Source organism: Lepisosteus oculatus, chromosome 16 (genome assembly GCF_040954835.1).
Source record: "Lepisosteus oculatus isolate fLepOcu1 chromosome 16, fLepOcu1.hap2, whole genome shotgun sequence".
NCBI lineage: Eukaryota > Metazoa > Chordata > Actinopteri > Semionotiformes > Lepisosteidae > Lepisosteus > Lepisosteus oculatus.
In genome coordinates, this window is record NC_090711.1 from 17,450,277 (window position 1) to 17,474,727 (window position 24,451).

The 24,451-nt window shown below is 38.6% G+C and overlaps 1 protein-coding gene and 1 pseudogene across 1 annotated transcript in view; one reads left to right on the top strand and one right to left on the bottom strand.

Moving 5' to 3' along the window:
• LOC138223343 (von Willebrand factor A domain-containing protein 7-like) overlaps nucleotides 1–8,497 on the top strand; it is a 46,269-nt gene extending 37,772 nt beyond the window's left edge. Inside the window, exons 16-17 of the mRNA XM_069179660.1 lie at nucleotides 7,336–7,495; nucleotides 7,828–8,497. Coding sequence (XP_069035761.1) covers nucleotides 7,336–7,495; nucleotides 7,828–8,310 — 643 coding nt within the window. The 3' untranslated portion in view covers nucleotides 8,311–8,497. The remainder of the gene's footprint in view (nucleotides 1–7,335; nucleotides 7,496–7,827) is intronic.
• LOC107076202 (NLR family CARD domain-containing protein 3-like) overlaps nucleotides 1–24,451 on the bottom strand; it is a 36,907-nt pseudogene that overhangs the window by 9,271 nt on the left and 3,185 nt on the right.

A 24,451-nucleotide genomic window follows, 5' to 3' on the forward strand; every position in this document is an offset into this window, starting at 1 on the left:
CATTCTTCACCCCTCTGCTCTTCTTAATACCACCTTCCACGGTCTCCTCTATTGTTATTGTTGTATTGCTGTAATTATAATTGTGTCCTATCTTGTGAAATCTTCTTATTTATTGTTGTATTCTTCTTATTTATTGTTATTGGCATCCTGTAAAGCGCTTTGAGAAGCCACCTTTAAAGGCACTATATAAAATAAAGTTTATTATTATTATTATTATTATTATTATTATTATTATTACGGTCTGGCTTCGGTAGCTCACTCCCTGTTTGGATCTCTGGCTTCCCCTGGAGCCTCGGCTCGTTTTTTCGACTAGTTTTCTTTGGATCACGGCTAGGCTTTATCAGCTCCTGCAAGTGGGTTCATTACTTGTTTCGGTTTCACTTACCGAATCCGTAACACTCTGTTTTTATTGAGGATTATAATATGTTGTTCGAGATCAAAAGGAAACACATTTCCTTTTTTTGTGCCCCGAGTTGTTTTCTACATTGAACAGTTTTTTCCCCCGTTTTCTCTATATTACTCATCTTTGTGACAAACAGTACAAAAGCTGTTTAACATTTGGTTCTGACTGCAACTCACACCTCCGAGAGCCCTTTTATTACTTTTATTACTGAAAGGATAACATGGTGCTGTAGCATCTATTAATTCATCTATTAATTCATCTATTATTAGCAGGAGGTAAGCTAAGAATTTAGAAATGTTATGTTATGTTAGAAATGTTATGAACCTTTGAATCAAAAACTGTACAATACCATACATTTCCATCTGTTTTTACAATTAATGCGATCCACTACACTACTCATTCTTTTTAAAAGTTTTTAGTAAACCTTTTGGTCATGGCTCTTTGATAATGTCATACTCAATGACAATACAGATGCAGCCATTCAAAATGCGCGGGCGATACCGCATTATTTTGCGGTACGCTGTACGCAGTCTACCGCGAGTTACCGGTAAATACCGCGAGTTACCGTAAATTCTCCTATAATACAGCAAGCAAAATAATAGTATCCAGAATTTCCGCAAGGTGGAGCTTATAAAGCTCAACCTCTCATGTTTGAGCTGTCGCCATCAAAGTCTTTAACGAAGATATTACTAATAGTATTAATAATGAATGACCTTGGACAAGCTGTAAGTGTAAACTCAAAGTATTGCCCTGGTCAACATTCTTTTCATTGACCGTCTTTGTAAAAGTAACACCACAGCATTTCGCAATCACGCATTTGTTTCCAATCATGCAAAGTACAGTGATTCACCATGCCTTTCACATGCTCATAAAAGAGATTGATTTAGGAACATAAACATATTACCGTATGCAAACTGTACTATATACAGTATGTATATATATATTTAATGTCTTAACTGTGCCCGTTTAAGTATTGAATATTCATATCTAATTTTACCACTGAAGGGAAATCTTAGTAGCTGAAAAAGAATAGGAGCATACTGCAACGCGTGTGAAGGCCATAAACGATATTAATTTTGGAACATAAACATACAGTATATGGCTGGTCTCGGTACTTTAAAGAAAACATACACGAAACATGGTTTCATTATGACCAGATCGGTCTTGAGATATTTTTAACTTGATTTACAGTATTTGAGAGGTATGTCTTAACACCGATACTACAGTGCTTAAGTACTGCTCAAGTATATGTTTCTAGGTTTATATTATGCATTTCATACGGTCAAATTACTTTTGAGCAACTAATAAGAAGCGCGAAACGGTATGCGTTTTAGTTTCGTTTTGTGCTGGGACCCGTGGATTGATTAGAGATATCAAGTACATACAAGTCATTTTTTAAATGTTGTAGTTCGTCTTGAAAAAATTTTACGAGTACATCATCTATCAACAATTACACAGGTTCTGTTTCCATATTGCGGATTTTGGTTACGTAATATTATTTTCTAGATTTCACGTTGTGAATATATGATTTGGGCAAACAGAGCCGCAAAGAAGTACATTATAGGTTGTTGTTTTTTTTTTTGCAGTTTTATCTAGAACAAGCGATGCTTAAACCTTTGTCTGATTCTTGTGAAACTATCCACACGACAGTTACAGTACCTAGGAGTTGACTTCAGTGATGTCACCGATGGGATGTTTCTAAAAATCCATCCTCTGTAAAACGTCTTCTCTAGCTGTCCTGCATATGTATTCGCTAATGAAGCTGTGTGTTCTGAGCCTGGATCTCTACATTTCTGTATGAATCAGCTTAGAGGGCTAAAGACAGCTTGTGTTTAAATTGAGTGTAAGGCAATTTATGCTTCTAAAGTCATGGTCAGCATTTATTATTGTACTGTGCTGTAAACTTGTTCTGTGCCAAGTCACATTATTTTATAGCGTTTTTATAGCGTTATCGAATCCAGTGGCGCTGTGTGTTAGTTTCCTGACTCCCATGTCACATGGTCTGTGATTGAAACCTGTAAAACCGGTTTAATTCGTCACAGCCAGCACTCCGGTTGTAAAGTAGAAGCAGGCTAGATTTCTAGCGAAAAACACCTCCCCCTTCTTCAGGTGTGAGGGTCTTCTGCTCAGAATGAAACGCTAAAATGTAATGTAGGCTCTGAATGGGTTCAATTATGATTTGGGCTTGATTAAGGTCGCTGCCTTTCATCTAAAACCCTACTTGAATCCTTCTAAACTAAAAATCAGTGTTAGTGAGTTCGAAATAAAGAGGTATCCAGGTAACAGTGAAACGGGCGGACAGTCTGGGGAGATCGCCCGTTTTCCATGTAAATAGTTTCGCACCCCTTGGTGTTTCTCTCGCTCTCTCTCGGGTCACCTGATCATTAGCTCGAAAGATTTGAGTGCTTTGTGTATATTCTAATGGTAGTGGGGGCAGGGTGTGTGGGAACAGGTTTGGTTGAAATTGCATTGGAGATCTATGTTCTTCACACCTGAAACATTTTCTCTGAAAGCATTTTCTTCGCAGTTTAACCGATCTTGTTACAGCATGTTACAGTTTACTATTATTAACCATATTAATTTTAAGTGCTTAATGTAAAATCTTGTAAAAATATATTTCCATTGTTCAAATATACATTAAGTCTGACTATCATATAATAAGTTAAATACAAAACTAAAGAAAAAATAGGGTTAAATATAATTCAAAATATTTTGCTAACAATGTTAACTGTTTATGAATAATAAAATGTATTAACTAAGGAGTAGGATGGCACAGTTGTTAGTATGTTTTTTGTTTTGTTTCTTTTTCATAAATACAACAGTAGTACCTGATGTCTCAGTGGCTTTCAAAATTAAATTATGCATGCAAACCTGTGAACTAGAAAGATAACTAAGATATCCATCCATTTATAATGGTGGCAAAGTGGTTAGCATTGCTATCTTGCAGCACTGGGGTCCTAGGTTCAATTCCTGCCATCCTGTGTGTGTGGGGTTTACATGTTCTCTCTGGGTTACATGGTTTTTCTCCATATGTGTGATATGACTCCCTCTCGCACTCCAAAACATACTGGTAAGTTAATTGGTTTATGGGAAAACTGGCCCTGGTGTGTGTGTGTTTGTGTCTGTCTGTCCTGTGATGGACTGGCGCTATGTCCAGGGTGTATTCTGCCTTGTGTATGTTGCTTACTGGGATAGGCTCCAAATCCTCTGTACTGGATAAAGAGATTAGAAATGGAAGTAAAGGCACTGTGTGGATGGAACCATACACAGTGTTAGAAACCCACTATGAAATGGCAGCATCTCACTGAGAATAAAACATTTTATAGTGCTGGCTTAAGGAAACAGCCTTTCCACCTCTCTTGCACATCAGTATCCATACCTAGTTATTTAAACAAATTGCCTCTAGTTATAAACATCTTAATATGCTGGCTCTGTGGATCCGCATTAGCTATGTTTGCCCATTCCTTCAATTCATGTGCATCCAACACACAGTTCAATGCCAGCAACTACACATAATCTAAAATACAACCCTTATTTCAGTATCTATGTAAACATATAGTCTGTTAACTTCATCATCTTCATCAAAAGTATGCCTAACCCCATTAGGAAGTGTTCTTGTTATAAGTGTATTCCTCAGCTTTCCGCAAATTATCTTCTTCTTGCCAACATCTCTAGTCTTTTATCCTGCAATAACTTAGCCAACACTTAAATCTCCAAAAGCTGCTTGTGTTAATTTCTTTAAATCACAAATAGCATGTGTAAATACTGGCCATGTAATACTCTGCATTGTGGAATAATAGTTTATTTTAAAGGGAACTAGAGAAACTAAGAACTAGAGAAATCAAGAAAGGCTTTTTTTCTAGAATTAATAAATGCACATCCTGTTCACTGGGGAAATTAAATCCACACTGAGCAATCTTCAATATGTTCAGAATATGACAGCAAGAATCCTATCAGGGATGCATTACACCTGTTTTCAAGTCCTTGCACTGGTTACCTATCAGATTTCGAGTCAACTGTTATTATTGATCTCCGAATTATTGTACTTGACATGACTTCATTCAGGCTTTCCTGAATGTCTATGACAGGCAGAGAGAGTGCTGTTTCTGGTGCGATCTTTTGCAGCTGACATTTCACTGTTTTAAACGAACAAGAAATTAGATTGCTCATAAATCATTTATTCTATATAAACACAGCGTAATTGCCCTCCGAAAATCCTCTTTTTCTTGTTCATTTTAGAGAACTTGATCGAAACTGATTTTAGATGTCAGAAAGGATTTATTTTCTCTGTATTTCCTACATTGCTTTGTCGAGATTTTAACTTTATATCTAACTTTATATCTAGGCTCAGATTTCAACTATAAATCGTACAGTAATTAATAGCAGTAAATACTGATGTTTATACATAAAAAAGTCGTGCCTTGGAGTATAGACCCCCAAAGGAATGCCATAGACTCAAACTGCAAAATAAACACATACAGAAAGAAAGTATTTGTATTGTAATTGCAAATCCTGGTACTGTATGAGTGATTGGTATGACTTTCCTCATTACAAATCTTTTATTAGAATTTAAATTTCTCTGTAACTCCAGGTCAGAACAGAGAAAATGTAACTGCCTTAAGGAGTTTACGATTATGAACAATAGAAGGATAAGCATGATACGTATGTCTTCTGTCATTTTCTAAGTCATGTTACTGAGCACCAAATCTTATTGAGAATATGAATCCATTTAAGGTTTATACCATTAAAGTAACGGTATATTCCATGCTGAAAATGTTTGTACCAGACTTTTTTGAGGCCTGTTTAATTGTGTCTGAAGTCTGATGTTGTAAATTTTATTGTTAAAAAGATCCATGAAAATGTCACTACTAAAGTTAGCTGGTACTGTTGGTATTGTAAGTGGCAAGTAGAGCTCATATTTTAGATTTTGTGTAGTTGCTAGCGTTGAACTGTGTGTTGGATGCACATGAATTGAAGGAATGGGCAAACATTGCTGATGTGGATCCACAGAGCCAGCATATTAAGATGTTTATAATTAGAGGCAATTTGTTTAAATAACTAGGTATGGATACTGATGTGCAAGAGAGGTGGAAAGGCTGTTTCCTTAAGCCAGCACTATAAAATGTTTTATTCTCAGTGAGATGCTGCCATTTCATTGTGGGTTTCTGGGTTTCTTCAGTGCCTTTACTTCCATCCATTTCTAATCTCTTTATCCAGTACAGAGGATTTGGAGCCTATCCCAGTAAGCGACGGACACAAGGCAGAATACACCCTGGACATAGCGCCAGTCCATCACAGGACAGACAGACACAAACACACACACACCAGGGCCAGTTTAAATCTAACCTCAGAACCTTTCTTTTCAGAAGACTTGGTGTCTGTATCTGCTTCATTTTCTAATTTTGGTAGCACCTCTAACTGCTTGTCTTTCTTATATGCATTTACTTTGTAATCTGTGGTCCTTTTATCTGTTTTTACATCTACTGTATTGCTTTGAGATGCCACCTTTAATGGTGATATATCAAATAAAGTTTTTTATTATTGTTATAGGGAAACATGATCAGATTTTCCCTGGTTCAGAAAAAAAGATCTAAAGTATACTAGTTTGTCACTCTTCTCATTCCCTTTGCTAAATGACTTTTCATACTAATCTGATCAATCTAACTGCCAGTTTTCTGTGCTTTCTCTATCCTGCTAGATTTGCAATTATTCTGAAAATGTTCTTCTTGAAATAACTCATTTCTAAATACCTTTTTCACTGTTAACATCTTGCAGCAACTCTGCAACAAAATATACACTCTGACAGTTCATCCTGCTACCAACATTAAATAAAAAAAATCTTAAGATTTCTATATTTATGTCTTTATTTAGTGGTTTCATTAGTGACAAAGGCTAAACTTTCTTGGAAAAATGTCTTTTATGTGTTGCGGAAAAAACTGACTTGCTTTAACAAAATATGTTTACAAATCTTTTCACCTGGCATTTTCGTAGTTAGAAATTATGGAACGCTCTGTTAAAAGCAAGGGAGTTTTTATGTCCGTTGCAGTTCTTTTGCAACATGAATATAATTATATCGTTATTAATTTCTTGAGATACGTGATTCCATATTATATTCCCTTTTAATCAAATTCTAAAAGTATGCTTGTTGACTCCGGTATCACGTTAGTTAAAGACTTCGAAGCTTAAAATGTTTAGGGAGAAATGGAATACTGGTGTGTATTTTTTTCTTTAAAGTACCAAGACCAGCCATATTCTGTATGTTTATGTTCCAAAATTAATATCGTTTATGACCTTTAGATGCGTTATGCTCCTCTTCTTTTTATGCTCAGCTACTAAAATTTCCCTTTAGTGGTAAAATTCCATATAAATATTCAAAACTAAGCAGATTGAAATGTGCACAGTAAAGACATTAAATTATTAAATCTTTTCACTACCAACCAATGCACCACGAGTTCCCCTGTCGGTCATTTTGGCCAGCCAATCACTTACTGCGGTGCCCTGCGGGTTGGTTACTGTACCGCGGGTTTTTACCGCTCATTTTGAATGGCTGCATCTGTATGTGTGTGCTCTAGGTTCCCTGGTAACATTTTTATTAATGGGAAATCCTTTACCTCATTTTTGACTAGTGGATAAACTTTCTGCTGTTTTTGTGTCATACACACCGTATTTCACTCTTTTTAGTACCCTGGGTATCATTTCTTATACCATGCTAACATGTTTGATTAGCCTTTCTTCTTTCTGGATGCTTCACTTTATAATTGACCTTCCCAATTCTCTGAATCCCTTAATAAGGCTCTAGCAATTTAGGAACATACATTCCACTGTAGGAACAAGAAAGAGTACATCTCCTGGTTTAGTGATCTGGTGTTTTACTTCTACCTGTCTTAGTTGCTCTCTGACAATAAGTAATTTTTTATATTGTTGTCTTCCAGTCTAAACCTGACCAATGGGGGCAGTGCTGAGGGCTCAGTGACACTCGTAGCACCAAATGGCACAGAATCTGGAACAGACGTGTCACTCACCGTTGAGGTGGCGTCTTCATCCACTGGCAATTTTAACTACATTGTTCTGCGTATCACTGTTGCCAGTAAGGTAAGCCTAAAAGATTAAATATATAAGGCTTGTCTGGTCTTAGTTTAAAATTCAACAGAAAGACTATTGCTGTGCTGCACCAAAAACCAAGTGTGCCATCTGCAGATAGTTTTGCTGTCTGAAAGAATTGGTGTTTAATTGTACTACTGAATATCAGCATGATTCAGGATCATTGATTAGGCATTTTCAATAATGTCCATAATGAAGGACAGTAGATATACAGTAATATTGTGACAACATGCACAATCACACAACTCATTTTCAAAATGAGTGAGATTTGTATCGTGTTAGGTCTTGCAAAGATAATTGTTTTTTCACCTTTGCCCATTCAGGTGACAGACTTCCGCCCGCCAGTTTGCAACATAACCTGGGTGACGGCAAACTGTACAGAGGACTGCAGCCTAAAAAACTGGGAACTCTCAGCCAACCTGAGTGATGGGAGAGGGTCAGGAATCCAGAGTGTTTACTCCCGCCTGGGCAATGGCTCACTCAGTATCACACGATCACTGGACACAGAAGGCATCAATGTCACTGTGGCCACCTACAGTGCCACCTGTTGCTCCCCAGATGTAGAAATTATTGCAGTGGATGCTGTAGGCAATGTGGGTACCTGCAGGCACTCCATCAGGACCTCAGAAATATCAACTACTCCTCCCTCCTCCCCAACTACTACTACCACCACCAGATTCTACTCCACTAACACCACTATCTCTGTCTCAAGTTCTACTCTGTCTATCTCTTCCACAACTGGAGGCTTCTCCTTCACTCTCAAACTGTGCTTAATGCTCTTCCTCACCATCACACTGTCACCTTGAGCTTTTAACTCATGAACAGATAAAAAGCAGCGAGTATGTTACATACATGACAGTACACTGGGTACATTTTAATTTCTTTAAAGAAAAAGACATTCAAAAATAAATGTAAACAAAGAACATTACATAAAAGCATAAGCATGTCATCTTAAAATCAAAGTAAAAAATAAAAAGATTGAAGCGTCAGCAATCTGTTTTATTCTGTTGTGCCTCTGTTCCTTTTAATGTGCTTTTGTGTTTGGAGAACTGGACAAACTAGACAGCTCTCTGTTTCTGTTTCAAGTAAACCTTTTGGATTATTTTTCTCTGATCTTTAAGAATAAAATAAGTGGCTTACAAAAATAGTGGATATCGGAAATTGACCAAGCGGATAAATCAATAATCATAACTCCCAACTTGTAAATAACTTTGCCAAGAATATACCCTAAGGTTGGTATTGTTAAAGGCACATGAGTTTGTTTTCTGGCACAGCTATGGTGAAAAAGAGGGACACTGGGTTAAACATTTGTTTATTAACAATGACAGTACTCACACTAAACAAAACACAACATAAACATACAACACGTTACAATATTATCAAATTTTCAAATAAGGTACCCCTAATGTCCTAACTACACAAAAGGCAATACTGCTACAAAGTATATAACTCTTATATAACACCTACAAAGGCCCCCCAAAAAAGAAAAGCTGCCTTCTAAACTAAACAGAATACAACCTGCAGTTAAATGTCTCTCTACACACCTGGATGCTACAAAACGAATCTCCCTATCTCCCTATTCTAAAAATCTACCCAATAAGCAGGAGAGCCTGTTTTTAACAAAGGGATTCTTCACACAGGAAATCAATGTTCAACGTCTTCGTAACAAAAACAGAATAGCAAGCTCTCTTAACAAGGTTCAAATAACCAGACTCCAATCTGGTCTTTCTGGGTGATAAGGACAAGGAGCTCTTGCCACCCATCTTCCTCTCCTGTCTCATACTGTCTCATCTTGTTTTTCTTTTTTCTTGTTTGTATCTGCTTGTTTTTATGCTGTGTTTCTGGACTCTTGATTTACAAGAATCATCTTTATCTTAGGTAAACTAAGGTATACTGTACAATTGCTTTGATCACTGAATCTGGACCCCCTACATCTCAGCAAACATCCCTTTGTTTTGAAGGTGGAAACGTTGACACTTGTCAGGTGTTGCCCTAGATTCTTAAAGACACTTCAGGACAATATTTTAAAGCTTAACTAATAGGAAGGATGTCTGAGTGCTCTTTTGGCTCTTTTGAAATTATGTTCTACATACAGATGCAGCCATTCAAAATGCGCGGGCGATACCGCATTATTTTGCGGTGCGCTTTACGTGGTCTACCGCGAGTTACCGTATATTCTCCTATAATACCGCAATTAAAATAATAGTATCCGGAATTTCCACAAGGTGGAGCTAATAAAGCTCAACCTCTCATGTTTGAGCTGTCGCCATCAAAGTCTTTAACGAAGATATTACTTATAGTATTAATAATGAATGACCTTGGACAAGCTGTAAACTCAAAGTATTGCCCTGGTCCACATTCTTTTTTTCATTGACCGTCTTTGTAAAAGTATCACCACAGCATCTCGCAATCACGCATTTGTTTCCAATCATGCAAAGTACAGTAATTTTTGAGAATCGATTCACCATGCCTTTCACATGCTCATAAAAGAGATTGATTTAGGAACATAAACATATTACCGTATGCAAACTGTACTGTATACAGTATGTATATGCATATTTAATGTCTTAACTGTGCCCGTTTAAGTATTGAATATTTATATGGAATTTTACCACTGAAGGGAAATCTTAGTACCTGAGCATAAAAAGAATAGGAGCATACTGTAACGCGTGTGAAGGCCATAAACGATATTAATTTTGGAACTTAGACATACAGTATATAGCTGGTCTCGGTACTTTAAAGAAAACATACACACCAGTATTCCATTTCTCCCTAAACATTTTAAGCATCAAAGTCTTTAACTAACGTGATACCGGAGTCAACAAGCATACTTTTAGAATTTGATTAAAAGGGAATATAATATGGAATCGCGTATCTAAAGAAATTAATAACGATATAATTATATTTATGTACCGCAACACAAGAATAGTACACGCTGTACATTGTCTTTTGCAACGTAAATTGCAAATATGCACTTGGAATCTGTCCAAGCCCTACTTTGTCAGGCATTTTCTTTTACTGCAACGGACATAAAAAGTCCCTTGCTTTTAACAGAGCGTTTCATAATTTCTAACTGCGAAAATTATTTGCGACACTTATCATTCAACCAGAGCTCGAAATGTCACAAGGATCCTCTAGAGCACAGCAAAGACTGTATTAAAAGAATCGCGTATCTAAAGAAATTAATAAGATATAATTATATCCGTGTACTGCGACAGGGCTGTGTAGGGCTGTTTCACCTCTCTCTTCATGTGACTCTTTTCAAAAGCCATTTAGCAAAGAGGGGATGAGAAGAGTGACAAACTAGTATACTTTAGATCTTTTTTTCTGAACCGGGGAAAATCTGATCATGTTTCTCTATAACAATAATAAAAAACATTATTTTACATATCACCTTTAAAAGTGGCATCTCAAAGCAATACAGTAGACATAAAAACAGTTAAAAGGACCACAGATTACAAAGTAAATACATATAGGAAGACAAGGAGTTAGAGGTGCTACCAAAATTAGAAAATGAAGCAGATACAGACACTAAGTCTTCTGAAAAGAATGTTATTTTTTTATATTGTCTCTTGTATCAATCATTCTCCTGCAATAATCCTATTGAGGTGATAAAATTAAAAAGCAGAAACTGTTCCATAATCACCATTCACAATCATCGAATAATTAACTAATTCACCTCTTGTGTTTTTAGAGGCCTAAATTGTGCATCTTAAACAAACAAGTTGATCATATTATCAATCTTTTCTTAACCCAATCTGCCACACCTTGATACCAGTTTGGACGCACTAAAACACAGGAGGATTCATAAAAGCAGTTGGAGACCAAACTGTCACTGAATGACTTCTTACCAGTGTTTGTAATTTACAGTTTGGATCCCTCAGAGCTGCAGACAGAAGTTTGACCCCTGAATCACCCACGTCATTGAATCTCAGATCTAATTCTTCAGGACTGGAGTGTTGTGACTGGAGTGAAGGACAGAGGCCAGGTCCTCACAACATCCGTCTGTTACACCACATCTTGGTAGACTACAGAAACACATGGTCACAAACATCTTCATTTTAAGATCTCACCAATATTTACTAACATTTTTCTAAGTGTTGCACAACAGAACTACCTAGTGCAACATTTAGAAAACCAAATGAACATAAGATTGACACTTGTATTCTCTGCAGTAAAGCAGTTGTTACCTAATTGGTTGGCTTTCCTAGTGCAATTGAGCACGATCATACTGGGTTAGACATCTATAAATTGCACTGTCAGCACCATAGTTACAAAGCACGTACTTTGCAATAGGAGGCAATACGTCTCCATTATCTTGTACAAAAGTATGTGTGATGAGATCATAGCATTTATCTTCCTCTAAAAAGGTGCAGTGAATGCTTTTATGGAAGCCTCATTATTTGATAAAATATTGATACAAATGTTTTTATCTTCCTGGGATAATAAGTAGCTTCCTATGAATATCTCCATCCATCTCATTGGAAAAATATCATACAAAATCAAAAGATCATACCAGGAAAGAGAGCATATCATTCACATTTCTAAAGCCCTACTTTAGTAAGGCTTGTCAGGCTTTTGTAAATAAAGTAGGCTCAAGAAGTAAAATTATATGATAACCTAGCAATCCCAAATAACAATAGGAATCCATTATTTTTATCACAGAATTTTTTTTTTTCCAGGTAGAAGAAAACTACCTTATCTTTAATAAAACAAAGCCAAATAATGCAATGACACCCAAAATAAACTAATAATGCAAAGTAAAGGAATAAACTGCCATTATACCTGAATCTAAGACAGAGCAGGCCGTGTAAAAAGTAATAATGAAGCAAAAGAATGAAGTAGAAGAAATTTTAATTTGAAACATTATTTTAAGATAAAGTTATATTTAGATAAAATGTAGAAAGCCTGAAGGAGTGTGAGGGGTGGGGCTTCTGCCTGAGCAATATCAATCTCTGAGTGACAGCAGCTTGAGAATTTGGACTGATGAGCTCCAGCTGTGGACGGTCTTTCATGGACAGACAGAGTAAGAACCAGACAGCAAGAACTGGCACAGCTGCTTGAGACACTGCCGTCTATGAGGTGAGAGCTGATCTGCAATCTGAGAGAGCAGACGGCTGTGTGTATCACAGTAGTTTATGGAGTTTTTATTATTATTGAGTAGTTTATTGGGCGTGAGCCTGGCGGCTATATGAGTTATCTCATATGGGAAGCCAACAGGCTGAGTAGGTTACCGCTTCTCTCAGGAGAAGAGTAAAGTGACATAGGATCTAGGACAAATCTGTCCCCAATTTGATTTTTGTTTTTTACTTTAATATAGTCTTATTCCCCCCCCTTTTAATTCTATTCTTCTTTGGAGCACTTCACTTTTTGACAAGTACAACAAACACAAAACAAATATAGGAAAAGGTAAAGGTTTATTCCATGCTGAACAGAGAAGAAAAGAAACAGCGTTTCGGCTGTGGAGCCTTCCTCGGGGTGTCATACAGACAGCCACGAGGAAAATGGGAGCACTGATGGGTCTCTGAGCACCTAGTAGCCCACTCTGCCCATATAAAGGCAGTAGTGAAAGAGGTACTTAATTATTAGACATCCCAAGTGATAGGGATTCTTCTATGGTGTGCTGTCTGCCTGGTGCTCAGGCTCCTGTCCAGACCCAGGTTGGATCCAGCTGTAATGGTCCATGTTGGACTAAAATGGCATAAGAAGATTAGGCTGTTTAGTCCGCAAGACAAATGACAAATTTAAGAGTTAGCATGTAAGCTGAGAAGTAGCATGACTATGATGATCTTACCTACTGAGCCAAAGGAATCCCAAGGAAGCAAGAGAAATATGGAGATTTAACATGGCGCTAAAACACTGGTGCAGGGAAGAGAGGTTTCTGATGATGGGGAACTGGGGGTACTTATGTCACAGGTGGAACCAGAGGGGCATCGACATAGTGGGCATGTGTATATGTAGAGTAGATGAGGAGTACACAGTTCTTATGGAACTGTAGGCAGGGAGCATAAAACAGACCAGTTCTGTGGGATTAGAAAAAGCCTTTGACAACATTACGAACAAATGTTTATACCTCAATGCCAGGAGCAATAAAATGCATGAACTTGTAAGGTGGTGGTGTGGGGCTATATATCAAGTTTAGGAAGAACAGAAGGGCAGGGAACAGAAAGACAGCCAGGATATAATTAAGGGAATAGACATGACAGGAGGCTAGGACCCCCAAAAAAGAACAAAGCAGGACCTCAAACCACCAAAGCAGAATTAAGGAAAGCATAGAGAAGGGAAGAGAAGTGTTCTGTGATGTAATGCCTAAACTGTGGGTCATTGCAACAGTTGGATAGAAAGCTGGAGGAATCTTGTTTAAGGGTATTTGTGTAGGTTTATGTAAGGGTGGAAGGCCTTGGATGACCAGCGGCCAGGTTGCTCAATGAGATCTTCAGGAAAGCATTGATGAGCTGCTGACAATGTAGCTTCAATCCAGAAGGAACGTCCAGAATTGCCCAGCAGCAAATCCAGTCCTTGTGAGAATGTCTCGCAGAATATAGAGAAACCAGTTACAAACAGTACAGGACTTTTTATTAGGGAAAGGGGGATTAATGAGAGAGGCTCACTGAGAGATGCTGAAGTAAGCTGAACATAAGGAGCAGAGGTTCTTGATGTAAGTAGATTTCATTGTTTATAAGCTGATCTTAAAATGTTCCTTCCAGTATAAGAGGAAGGATGAGATCAAAGATGTAAAGTTTAACATAAAAAAAGGTGGAAGATCTGACAACCTTTCCCAGTGATTGAGTAAGAACTGGGGTGTTATGTGCAGCTCTAGATAGAACAGTACTTTGAGCTAGCTGGAGGAAGTGACAGAAAGGGTGAATTTGAGAAACACAATATCTGAATAAGGAGGAAAAGGACAGGGATCCTGCTCGGCATTCAGGGCTAAGATCTTAAACGTCTGAGACTGGAAGTGAGAAAGAGAATCTACGATATTATGTCTTATTATATTATATTACAAAATCGCCTTTATTAATTTAAGCCTCCGTGTGGGTTTTCAAATTAGTTCAAAATCTATAATCAGCAGCTTTAAACCCTCTGAAATGGGGCTTATATTTTGTACTATAACTGTATATGTAGATAATACAAAAAAATATATGTGATGTGATGTAGGAAGGTGATTCTAAATATACAGAAAAGTATTGTTGGGGCAAAAAGGCAAACAATTTGGTCGCATTATATTTCTAGACGATTTCGAATTTCTATGTTATGTGTCATATGGGAAATACTGAAGCAAAAATTTGAGGTAAATGATACAGTTAATATTTGATTCAGTTCCTAAAAGCAACAGTTATGCCAAATGATCTGATTAACTTCATCTTTCCAGACAGCCAGGACAGCCATATGCTAATACTAAACATTGACTTTCACAGAAATTACTCAATGTTATCTTACCCCAGTTCTTCCAATATACAGTTGGGATCCTTCAGAGCTTTACAGAGCAGTTTCACACCTGAATCACCCAAATTACTGTTATTCAATTCCAACTTTTAAGAGAGTCTGCTTATAGCCAAATTTCTCCCAGAGATAAAGTAAACCTAAGCCTCTCTTGTACCCATCTGCAACATCATATGTGGACTGAGCAGAACTTTTTGCAGTTTTTTTTTATGGATACCCCTGCTTTAATGCAATATTTTGCAAGGAACTTTCCATAACGTAGCAATTTAGTTGTTCATTTTATTCTTTCATTTGGTAAATCTCCCCAATTTTCCTTCTCCTTCTGCTGGCTGGCCTCCAGCAGGGCCTCTGTGGAGAGGATCTCTTCCAGCTGTCTCTTCTCAGCGCCTGTCTTACTGAGCTAGATTCCCCACACGAGCCCAGCTGTCCTTCAGGTCTGTCCCTGCACTCCATGACTAGCAGGGACACCCTGCAGAGCTGTGTTTGTCTGGCCTGTTCCAGGAGCCCACTATTGCTGTTCTGAGACTTCCTGAGCTTCTCAGTCATTTCTTTTAGATGTGTCCGCAGCACGTATTCACTTTCTGCCAAGCTAAACTGCAGCTGAGTGACAACTACCCAGGGCAACTACCTTGGACTGCAGGCTCTTCCTCTGCTGATTATCAGCCTGTAGGGCCTCATTCTCCTTCAGCTTGTCCCAGTCTCTGAGTCTCTGCTGGGTCTCAGTCATGTAGACGTCTTCAGCTGGGCTTCTGGATACTTTTTCATGTGGCTTTCTTTTCCTCTAGGAATTCTTGAGATGGTCTGAGCTTGTCCCATACAAGAGTTTCTACTGCACTTCTTTGGGACCAACTGCCAACAGCCACTGCTCTGCCATGGACTTACAGCTCTTCTTCTTCTCTGGGGGCTGGGACCTTTGATACCCCCAGCCTCTCCTGACGCTTCAGTTCCAGCACATTTTTTCAATTTTTTCCACCCTCCCCCTGCAGGAGGATCTACGGGCAGGTTTTGCAGTAGACTCTAGCCTTCGTCCTTGAGACAGAATGAATGTAGTGGGGTCCCCTCAAGTGCAAGCTGCCTTTGTTCATCCTCTCTACACCGCTATGTGCAATGAGTCCAGGCCACAGCTGTCATGACATCACGATTGTCATGACATAAGATTGATTTTACATACAACAGTGTGAAAACCAAAGCTCCTAAAGTAACAACCAAGCCAGGTAGTGACCTATACTAGGAACAAGGTTTATTCCAGGCTGAAAAGAGAAGAAAAGAAACACAACATTTCGGCTGTGGAGCTTTCTTCAGGGGTGTGAGATGATGGATACTGTTCAAATACAGGAAAGAGTGAACGTTTGAACAGAGGGAAGGGTAGTTTGTGTACAACATAAAGAGGAGTGTTCCTGTTCAGAGGGAGAGGTGTTCTGATTGCCTAGGAAGATGGAGTCTATAACTACAACATTTTTCATTTTACTGTCAGTATAACTTTGCAATTATCATGTACATGATCATTGATCATTTGCCAACCCTTTATTTTTCCAACTTCAAATTAATTATTTCAATTTAACAGGTTGCATCCTACAATTATTGCAATTGATGTCGATTCTGTCATAACTTTTTTTCTCTTAGGTAAAACCTACCTCAGTTTTTCTAATTTACACTTAGGATCCCTCAGAGCAGCAGACACCACTTTCACTCCTGCATCACCCAGTGTGTTGTCACTCAGATCCAGGTCTCTCCTACTGGAATATTGCATCTGAAGAGCAGAAGCCAGATCTTCACAACATCTCTGTTAACCCACATTTTAGCATCCTAAAGAATAAAAGACAAGAGCACAGATCACATCCTTCTTTGTTACACTACATTAGCCAGCAGCCATGTCACCCTGCAGCTCACAACTGGGAGACATCCTGGGAAAAACTAAGGTTGCTGCTGGAAGAGGTGTTAGTGTGGCCAGTAGGGGGTGCTCACCCAGCAGTCTTTGTGGTTCCTAATGCCCCAGTATAATGATGAGGACACTATACTGTAAAAAGGTGCCATCCTTTGGATGAGGTGTAAAACTGAGGACCTGACTCCCTCTGGTCATTAAAAATCCAAGGGTGTTTCCCCAAAAGGGTAGGGTTGTAACCCTGGTGTCGAGGACAGATTTCCCATTGCTATTGGGCTTTCTAATCTCCATCTGAACTGGCTTCATCACTCTGCTCTCCTCCCCACTGATAGCTGGTGTGTGGTGAGTGTCCTGGAGCACTAAGGCTGCCATCACATCATCCAAGTGGGGCTGCACACTGGTGGTGGTGGAGGGGATCCCCATGACCTGTACAGCGCTTTGAGTGGAGTGTCCAGAAAAATGCTATATAAGCGTAAGCAATTATTATTAATTATTACACTTAAAATCATTTTAAACAATTCGGAAAACAATTTTAGTTACTCCACACCTGTGAACATTCACTTACATTTTTGATGCTATTCTTACAAAATGGGAGTGAAACTACCCTGTTGAAGAGTGTCAGGTAAACGTGTAGTACATGTGAAGTGGGACATGTGTTCTTTATATACTTTGGCTCTGGTAATAGAGTAATTAATCAGAGTCAGACACAGTCAAGACAAAAATTTACTAACAACAATCAAGGCACAACATACAGTATATGCACACACTTCTGAAATATTTTTATATTGACTGAGTTTCAGAGGCCAATGTCTTTCAGACCCACAAAATCCAATATCCTAGCCCTCCAAAACTCTACCAATACTGTAAAAGGCCAAACAGATAAATAAAAACCTGCAACCTAATAACTGAATTATAAACAGAATGAAAACGTCCTACAAGACAAATGCTCAAAAATAAGAGTACGTGTTTTGTAGGGGAGAATGTTCCTCTTCTGAGGGTTCCACAATACAGGAAATCAGTATTTATAACTCCACCGCCCTCCTCTCTCTGCTCAACCAACTTGGCTGACAACAGAACCATGTGCCTGCCACGCTTGCTGTCTGAACTTTGGTTCTTAAAAGGAGACAAGGGAGGTGGTGAGGAGAGATATGAAAAAAAGAAGTTAAGGGAGGGCTATGGAGACAAAAGAATGTTATTTTTTTATATTGTCTCTTGTATCAATCATTCTCCTGCAATAATCCTATTGAGGTGATAAAATTAAAAAGCAGAAACTGTTCCATAATCACCATTCACAATCATCGAATGATTAACTAATTCACCTCTTGTGTGTTTTTAGAGGCCTAAATTGTGCATCTTAAACAAACAAGTTGATCATATTATCAATCTTTTCTTAACCCAATCTGCCACACCTTGATACCAGTTTGGACGCACTTAAACACAGGAGGATTCATAAAAGCAGTTGGAGACCAAACTGTCACTGAATGACTTCTTACCAGTGTTTGTAATTTACAGTTTGGATCCCTCAGAGCTGCAGACAGAAGTTTGACCCCTGAATCACCCACGTCATTGAAGCTCAGATCTAATTCTTCAGGACTGGAGTGTTGTGACTGGAGTGAAGGACAGAGGCCAGGTCCTCACAACATCCGTCTGTTACACCACATCTTGGTAGACTACAGAAACACATGGTCACAAACATCTTCATTTTAAGATCTCACCAATATTTACTAACATTTTTCTAAGTGTTGCACAACAGAACTACCTAGTGCAACATTTAGAAAACCAAATGAACATAAGATTGACACTTGTATTCTCTGCAGTACAGCAGTTGTTACCTAATTGGTTGGCTTTCCTAGTGCAATTGAGCACGATCATACTGGGTTAGACATCTATAAATTGCACTGTCAGCACCATAGTTACAAAGCACGTACTTTGCAATAGGAGGCAATACGTCTCCATTATCTTGTACAAAAGTATGTGTGATGAGATCATAGCATTTATCTTCCTCTAAAAAGGTGCAGTGAATGCTTTTATGGAAGCCTCATTATTTGATAAAATATTGATACAAATGTTTTTATCTTCCTGGGATAATAAGTAGCTTCCTATGAATATCTCCATCCATCTCATTGGAAAAATATCATACAAAATCAAAAGATCACACCAGGAAAGAGAGCATATCATTCACATTTCTAAAGCCCTACTTTAGTAAGGCTTGTCAGGCTTTTGTAAATAAAGTAGGCTCAAGAAGTAAAATTATATGATAACCTAGCAATCCCAAATAACAATAGGAATCCATTATTTTTATCACCGAATTTTTTTTTTTCCAGGTAGAAGAAAACTACCTTATCTTTAATAAAACAAAGCCAAATAATGCAATGACACCCAAAATAAACTAGTAATGCAAAGTAAAGGAATAAACTGCCATTATACCTGAATCTAAGACAGAGCAGGCCGTGTAAAAAGTAATAATGAAGCAAAAGAATGAAGTAGAAGAAATTTTAATTTGAAACATTATTTTAAGATAAAGTTATATTTAGATAAAATGAAGAAAGCCTGAAGAAGGAGTGTGAGGGGTGGGGCTTCTGCCTGAGCAATATCAATCTCTGAGTGACAGCAGCTTGAGAATTTGGACTGATGAGCTCCAGCTGTGGACGGTCTTTCACGGACAGAGTAAGAACCAGACAGCAAGAACTGGCACAGCTGCTTGAGACACTGCCGTCTATGAGGTGAGAGCTGATCTGAAATCTGAGAGCGCAGACGGCTGTGTGTATCACAGTAGTTTATGGAGTGTTTATTATTATTGAGTAGTTTATTGGGCGTGAGCCTGGCGGCTATATGAGTTATGTCATATGGGAAGCCAACAGGCTGAGTAGGTTACCGCCTCTCTCAGGAGAAGAGTAAAGTGACATAGGATCTAGGACAAATCTGTCCCCAATTTGATTTTTGTTTTTTACTTGAATATAGTCTTATTCCCCCCCCTTTTAATTCTATTCTTCTTTGGAGCACTTCACTTTTTGACAAGTACAACAAACACAAAACAAATATAGGAAAAGGTAAAGGTTTATTCCATGCTGAACAGAGAAGAAAAGAAACAGCGTTTCGGCTGTGGAGCCTTCCTCGGGGTGTCATACAGACAGCCACGAGGAAAATGGGAGCACTGATGGGTCTCTGAGCACCTAGTAGCCCACTCTGCCCATATAAAGGCAGTAGTGAAAGAGGTACTTAATTATTAGACATCCCAAGTGATAGGGATTCTTCTATGGTGTGCTGTCTGCCTGGTGCTCAGGCTCCTGTCCAGACCCAGGTTGGATCCAGCTGTAATGGTCCATGTTGGACTAAAATGGCATAAGAAGATTAGGCTGTTTAGTCCGCAAGACAAATGACAAATTTAAGAGTTAGCATGTAAGCTGAGAAGTAGCATGACTATGATGATCTTACCTACTGAGCCAAAGGAATCCCAAGGAAGCAAGAGAAATATGGAGATTTAACATGGCGCTAAAACACTGGTGCAGGGAAGAGAGGTTTCTGATGATGGGGAACTGGGGGTACTTATGTCACAGGTGGAACCAGAGGGGCATCGACATAGTGGGCATGTGTATATGTAGAGTAGATGAGGAGTACACAGTTCTTATGGAACTGTAGGCAGGGAGCATAAAACAGACCAGTTCTGTGGGATCAGAAAAAGCCTTTGACAACATTACGAACAAATGTTTATACCTCAATGCCAGGAGCAATAAAATGCATGAACTTGTAAGGTGGTGGTGTGGGGCTATATATCAAGTTTAGGAAGAACAGAAGGGCAGGGAACAGAAAGACAGCCAGGATATAATTAAGGGAATAGACATGACAGGAGGCTAGGACCCCCAAAAAAGAACAAAGCAGGACCTCAAACCACCAAAGCAGAATTAAGGAAAGCATAGAGAAGGGAAGAGAAGTGTTCTGTGATGTAATGCCTAAACTGTGGGTCATTGCAACAGTTGGATAGAAAGCTGGAGGAATCTTGTTTAAGGGTATTTGTGTAGGTTTATGTAAGGGTGGAAGGCCTTGGATGACCAGCGGCCAGGTTGCTAAATGAGATCTTCAGGAAAGCATTGATGAGCTGCTGACAATGTAGCTTCAATCCAGAAGGAACGTCCAGAATTGCCCAGCAGCAAATCCAGTCCTTGTGAGAATGTCTCGCAGAATATAGAGAAACCAGTTACAAACAGTACAGGACTTTTTATTAGGGAAAGGGGGATTAATGAGAGAGGCTCACTGAGAGATGCTGAAGTAAGCTGAACATAAGGAGCAGAGGTTCTTGATGTAAGTAGATTTCATTGTTTATAAGCTGATCTTAAAATGTTCCTTCCAGTATAAGAGGAAGGATGAGATCAAAGATGTAAAGTTTAACATAAAAAAAGGTGGAAGATCTGACAACCTTTCCCAGTGATTGAGTAAGAACTGGGGTGTTATGTGCAGCTCTAGATAGAACAGTACTTTGAGCTAGCTGGAGGAAGTGACAGAAAGGGTGAATTTGAGAAACACAATATCTGAATAAGGAGGAAAAGGACAGGGATCCTGCTCGGCATTCAGGGCTAAGATCTTAAACGTCTGAGACTGGAAGTGAGAAAGAGAATCTACGATATTATGTCTTATTATATTATATTACAAAATCGCCTTTATTAATTTAAGCCTCCGTGTGGGTTTTCAAATTAGTTCAAAATCTATAATCAGCAGCTTTAAACCCTCTGAAATGGGGCTTATATTTTGTACTATAACTGTATATGTAGATAATACAAAAAAATATATGTGATGTGATGTAGGAAGGTGATTCTAAATATACAGAAAAGTATTGTTGGGGCACAAAGCCAAACAATTTGGTTGCATTATATTTCTAGACGATTTCGAATTTCTATGTTATGTGTCATATGGGAAATACTGAAGCAAAAATTTGAGGTGAATGATACAGTTAATATTTGATTCAGTTCCTAAAAGCAACAGTTATGCCAAATGATCTGATTAACTTCATCTTTCCAGACAGCCAGGATATAATTAAGGGAACAAACATGACCGACAAAGGGAAACAGTGTCTTTAACATGTATGAGATTAACGTATGTAAGCTCCAGTAAACAGAAATAAAAATTAACGTAGAGCAACACAACTGCAATGGCACAGCAAGAAATAATGACCATTGACCTGTGCAGGTGAAAGATGAGAAGGGCTTTGTGGACAGTGGACAGTCCTTTGTGCTACCACATACTGCGCTCCACAGCAGAGGGAGAGTGCCTCCTGCACACTGGACTTCATGTAAAAACAGAGCAAACGCGTCACGGCATGAAAAAATAAACAAATAAAACAGGACATCGAACTATATGAAAAAAGTGTTCATGGTTAAGGTGGCTTGAATTAGAGTCCAATAGCTCTCTTGAACACCGACATGCCCACTCAAACCCCAGGTTATCGTACCACAAGACTTTGAATTTACAGCTGGGAGCTCCGAGAGCCGCAGACAGCAGTGCCACTCCTGGAGCACCCAGGCTGCGAGAACTCACGTCCAGGTCTCTGAGAACGGACCGTGGTGAATGAAGAACAGAGGCCAGGTCTTCACAACACGTCTGTCCCGTTTCACAGTGCCACACTCTGCAGGCAAAGAACAGGACCATGACTGACCATCTGAAGAGCTCCTTCTTTTCATGCTAAATAGCACCTGCGATTTTTACAATTTTTACACATATTTTAATAAAACAAGTATGGACCAAACAATGTAACATACGCTCACCAATAAGTGGTAGTCTCTTTGTTTTATGTATGATAAAATAAGATTACACTGATATAATCAATTAACAGTCATACTACATAAGATCAAATATCCTGTTTTGTATTCTTACCTGAGAGCTTCTGATGTAAAAGGTATCAACCTCCATACATTCTCTTCTAATGCAGTATAGCATTGTGTCAGAACTATTTCAGCGTTTTCTGTAACTGAAAAGAAATAGGCAAGTTCTGAACACTGTGAAGGTGTAAAGATTTGTCCTGAAAGTTTTCCGGAATATAGGAATGCATCAAACGCATCCATCAAAGACTTGTAATTTAGCTCACTTAAATAATATAAAAGACTGAAGCATCTTTACACAGAGGAGGTTTCTTAATTCCTAATATGTTCTACTGTTTTCTGGATGTCACTGGAGTGATCTTCTGTGCTGGATAGGAATCCTTTTAAAAGAGCTTGGGTTTTCTCCATTCCCATTCCTAGAAGGAATCGGACGACGAGATCAAGGTGTCCATTTCGGCTCTGGACGGCCCGTTCCAGGGGTTCTGCATTCAGACTGAATATCGATTTTCTGCTGCCAGCACTGGAGAAAGACACAGCTTATTTCTTTGGTAGGCTTAGATTTTGATTTTCAGAAAAGAAAATATACAGAGCTGCAAAATACTCTTGGACTGTGAGGTGCACAAAAGTGTACACTCTTCCTTGAAATAAAGTTAAATTCTGTTGAAAAATGTCCTTGCATACCCTGGAAAAAAAGGGAATTGGTGCTATCAATGGCACAGTCTTTCAAATCTGTGTCAAAGAAAACACTCTTTTTGTCTAAATGTTCAAACGCCAACTTCCCCAGTTTAAGAATTGCTTCTCAATTTGATCTGAGGACATTTTCTGCTTTCTCTTTCTTGGTCCTTAGCAAGAGAACAATAAACTTTGTGTAGATGGCTGTCAGACTTGTCATCTGGTCCTCACAGGTCTCTCCCTGTGTGTGCTCAAGAACACTTACCACAATCCAACAGAATACAGGGACTTGGCATAGAATGTAAAGACTTCTCTGCATCTTTAAATTTGAAATAATTCTGTCAGCCAGATCTGCATTTCTTTCTGATGTACTCTTCCTTTTTCTCGTCTTGAAACCCTTGTATCTCTGTCGCTCTGCTGAAGTGCTCTAGAGGGAGCTGCAGCTGGTCTAAAGGTTATCCGGATGGAGGCTTCACCAAGAAGGCTTCCTTGAATGAGACTGGTTAATAACACATCAACAGCCATGGGCTGTTTTACATCAGAACATCTCCGATTTGTTTCAAAATCCAAAGGAAACCTGCTTTCATTCAATCCATCAAAGACGAACAGGACTTTACAACAATCCAAAGCATCGCCCAAGTTTACCATCACTGGGAAGAAAGACTGGATGAGTTCTAGCAAACTAATTTCTGACATGAACAAATTCAATTCACAGAATGGAAGATAATATATCAAATCAAATTCCTGGTTCTCCGTTCCGTGTGCCCAATCAAGAAGATGTTTTTTCCACACAGAGTGTTTTACAAGAGCCAGCAATTCCCTTTGTCAGTAGAGTTCTGATCGATTCTGCCTGTCCCGGCAGCGACTTGAAAATATCACTAACTGTGAGGGAACGATTTGGGAGACTGTGCTTTTACAGCCTGTCATCATGTCGGATTGCAACCTCAGTTATCCACACATTGGTAAAAATATCATTGAGAAGTGTCTCCTTTCCTGGATTAGAAACTCCTTCAGACACAGATTCAAACATCCTCTTTACATTCGCTTTGTGATGTTCTTTCAGCTTTTGCAGACATCCTGGGAAACCTAAAATGATCAAAACAAGGTACAGAATAATTACATTTCTCTTTAATTCTTATT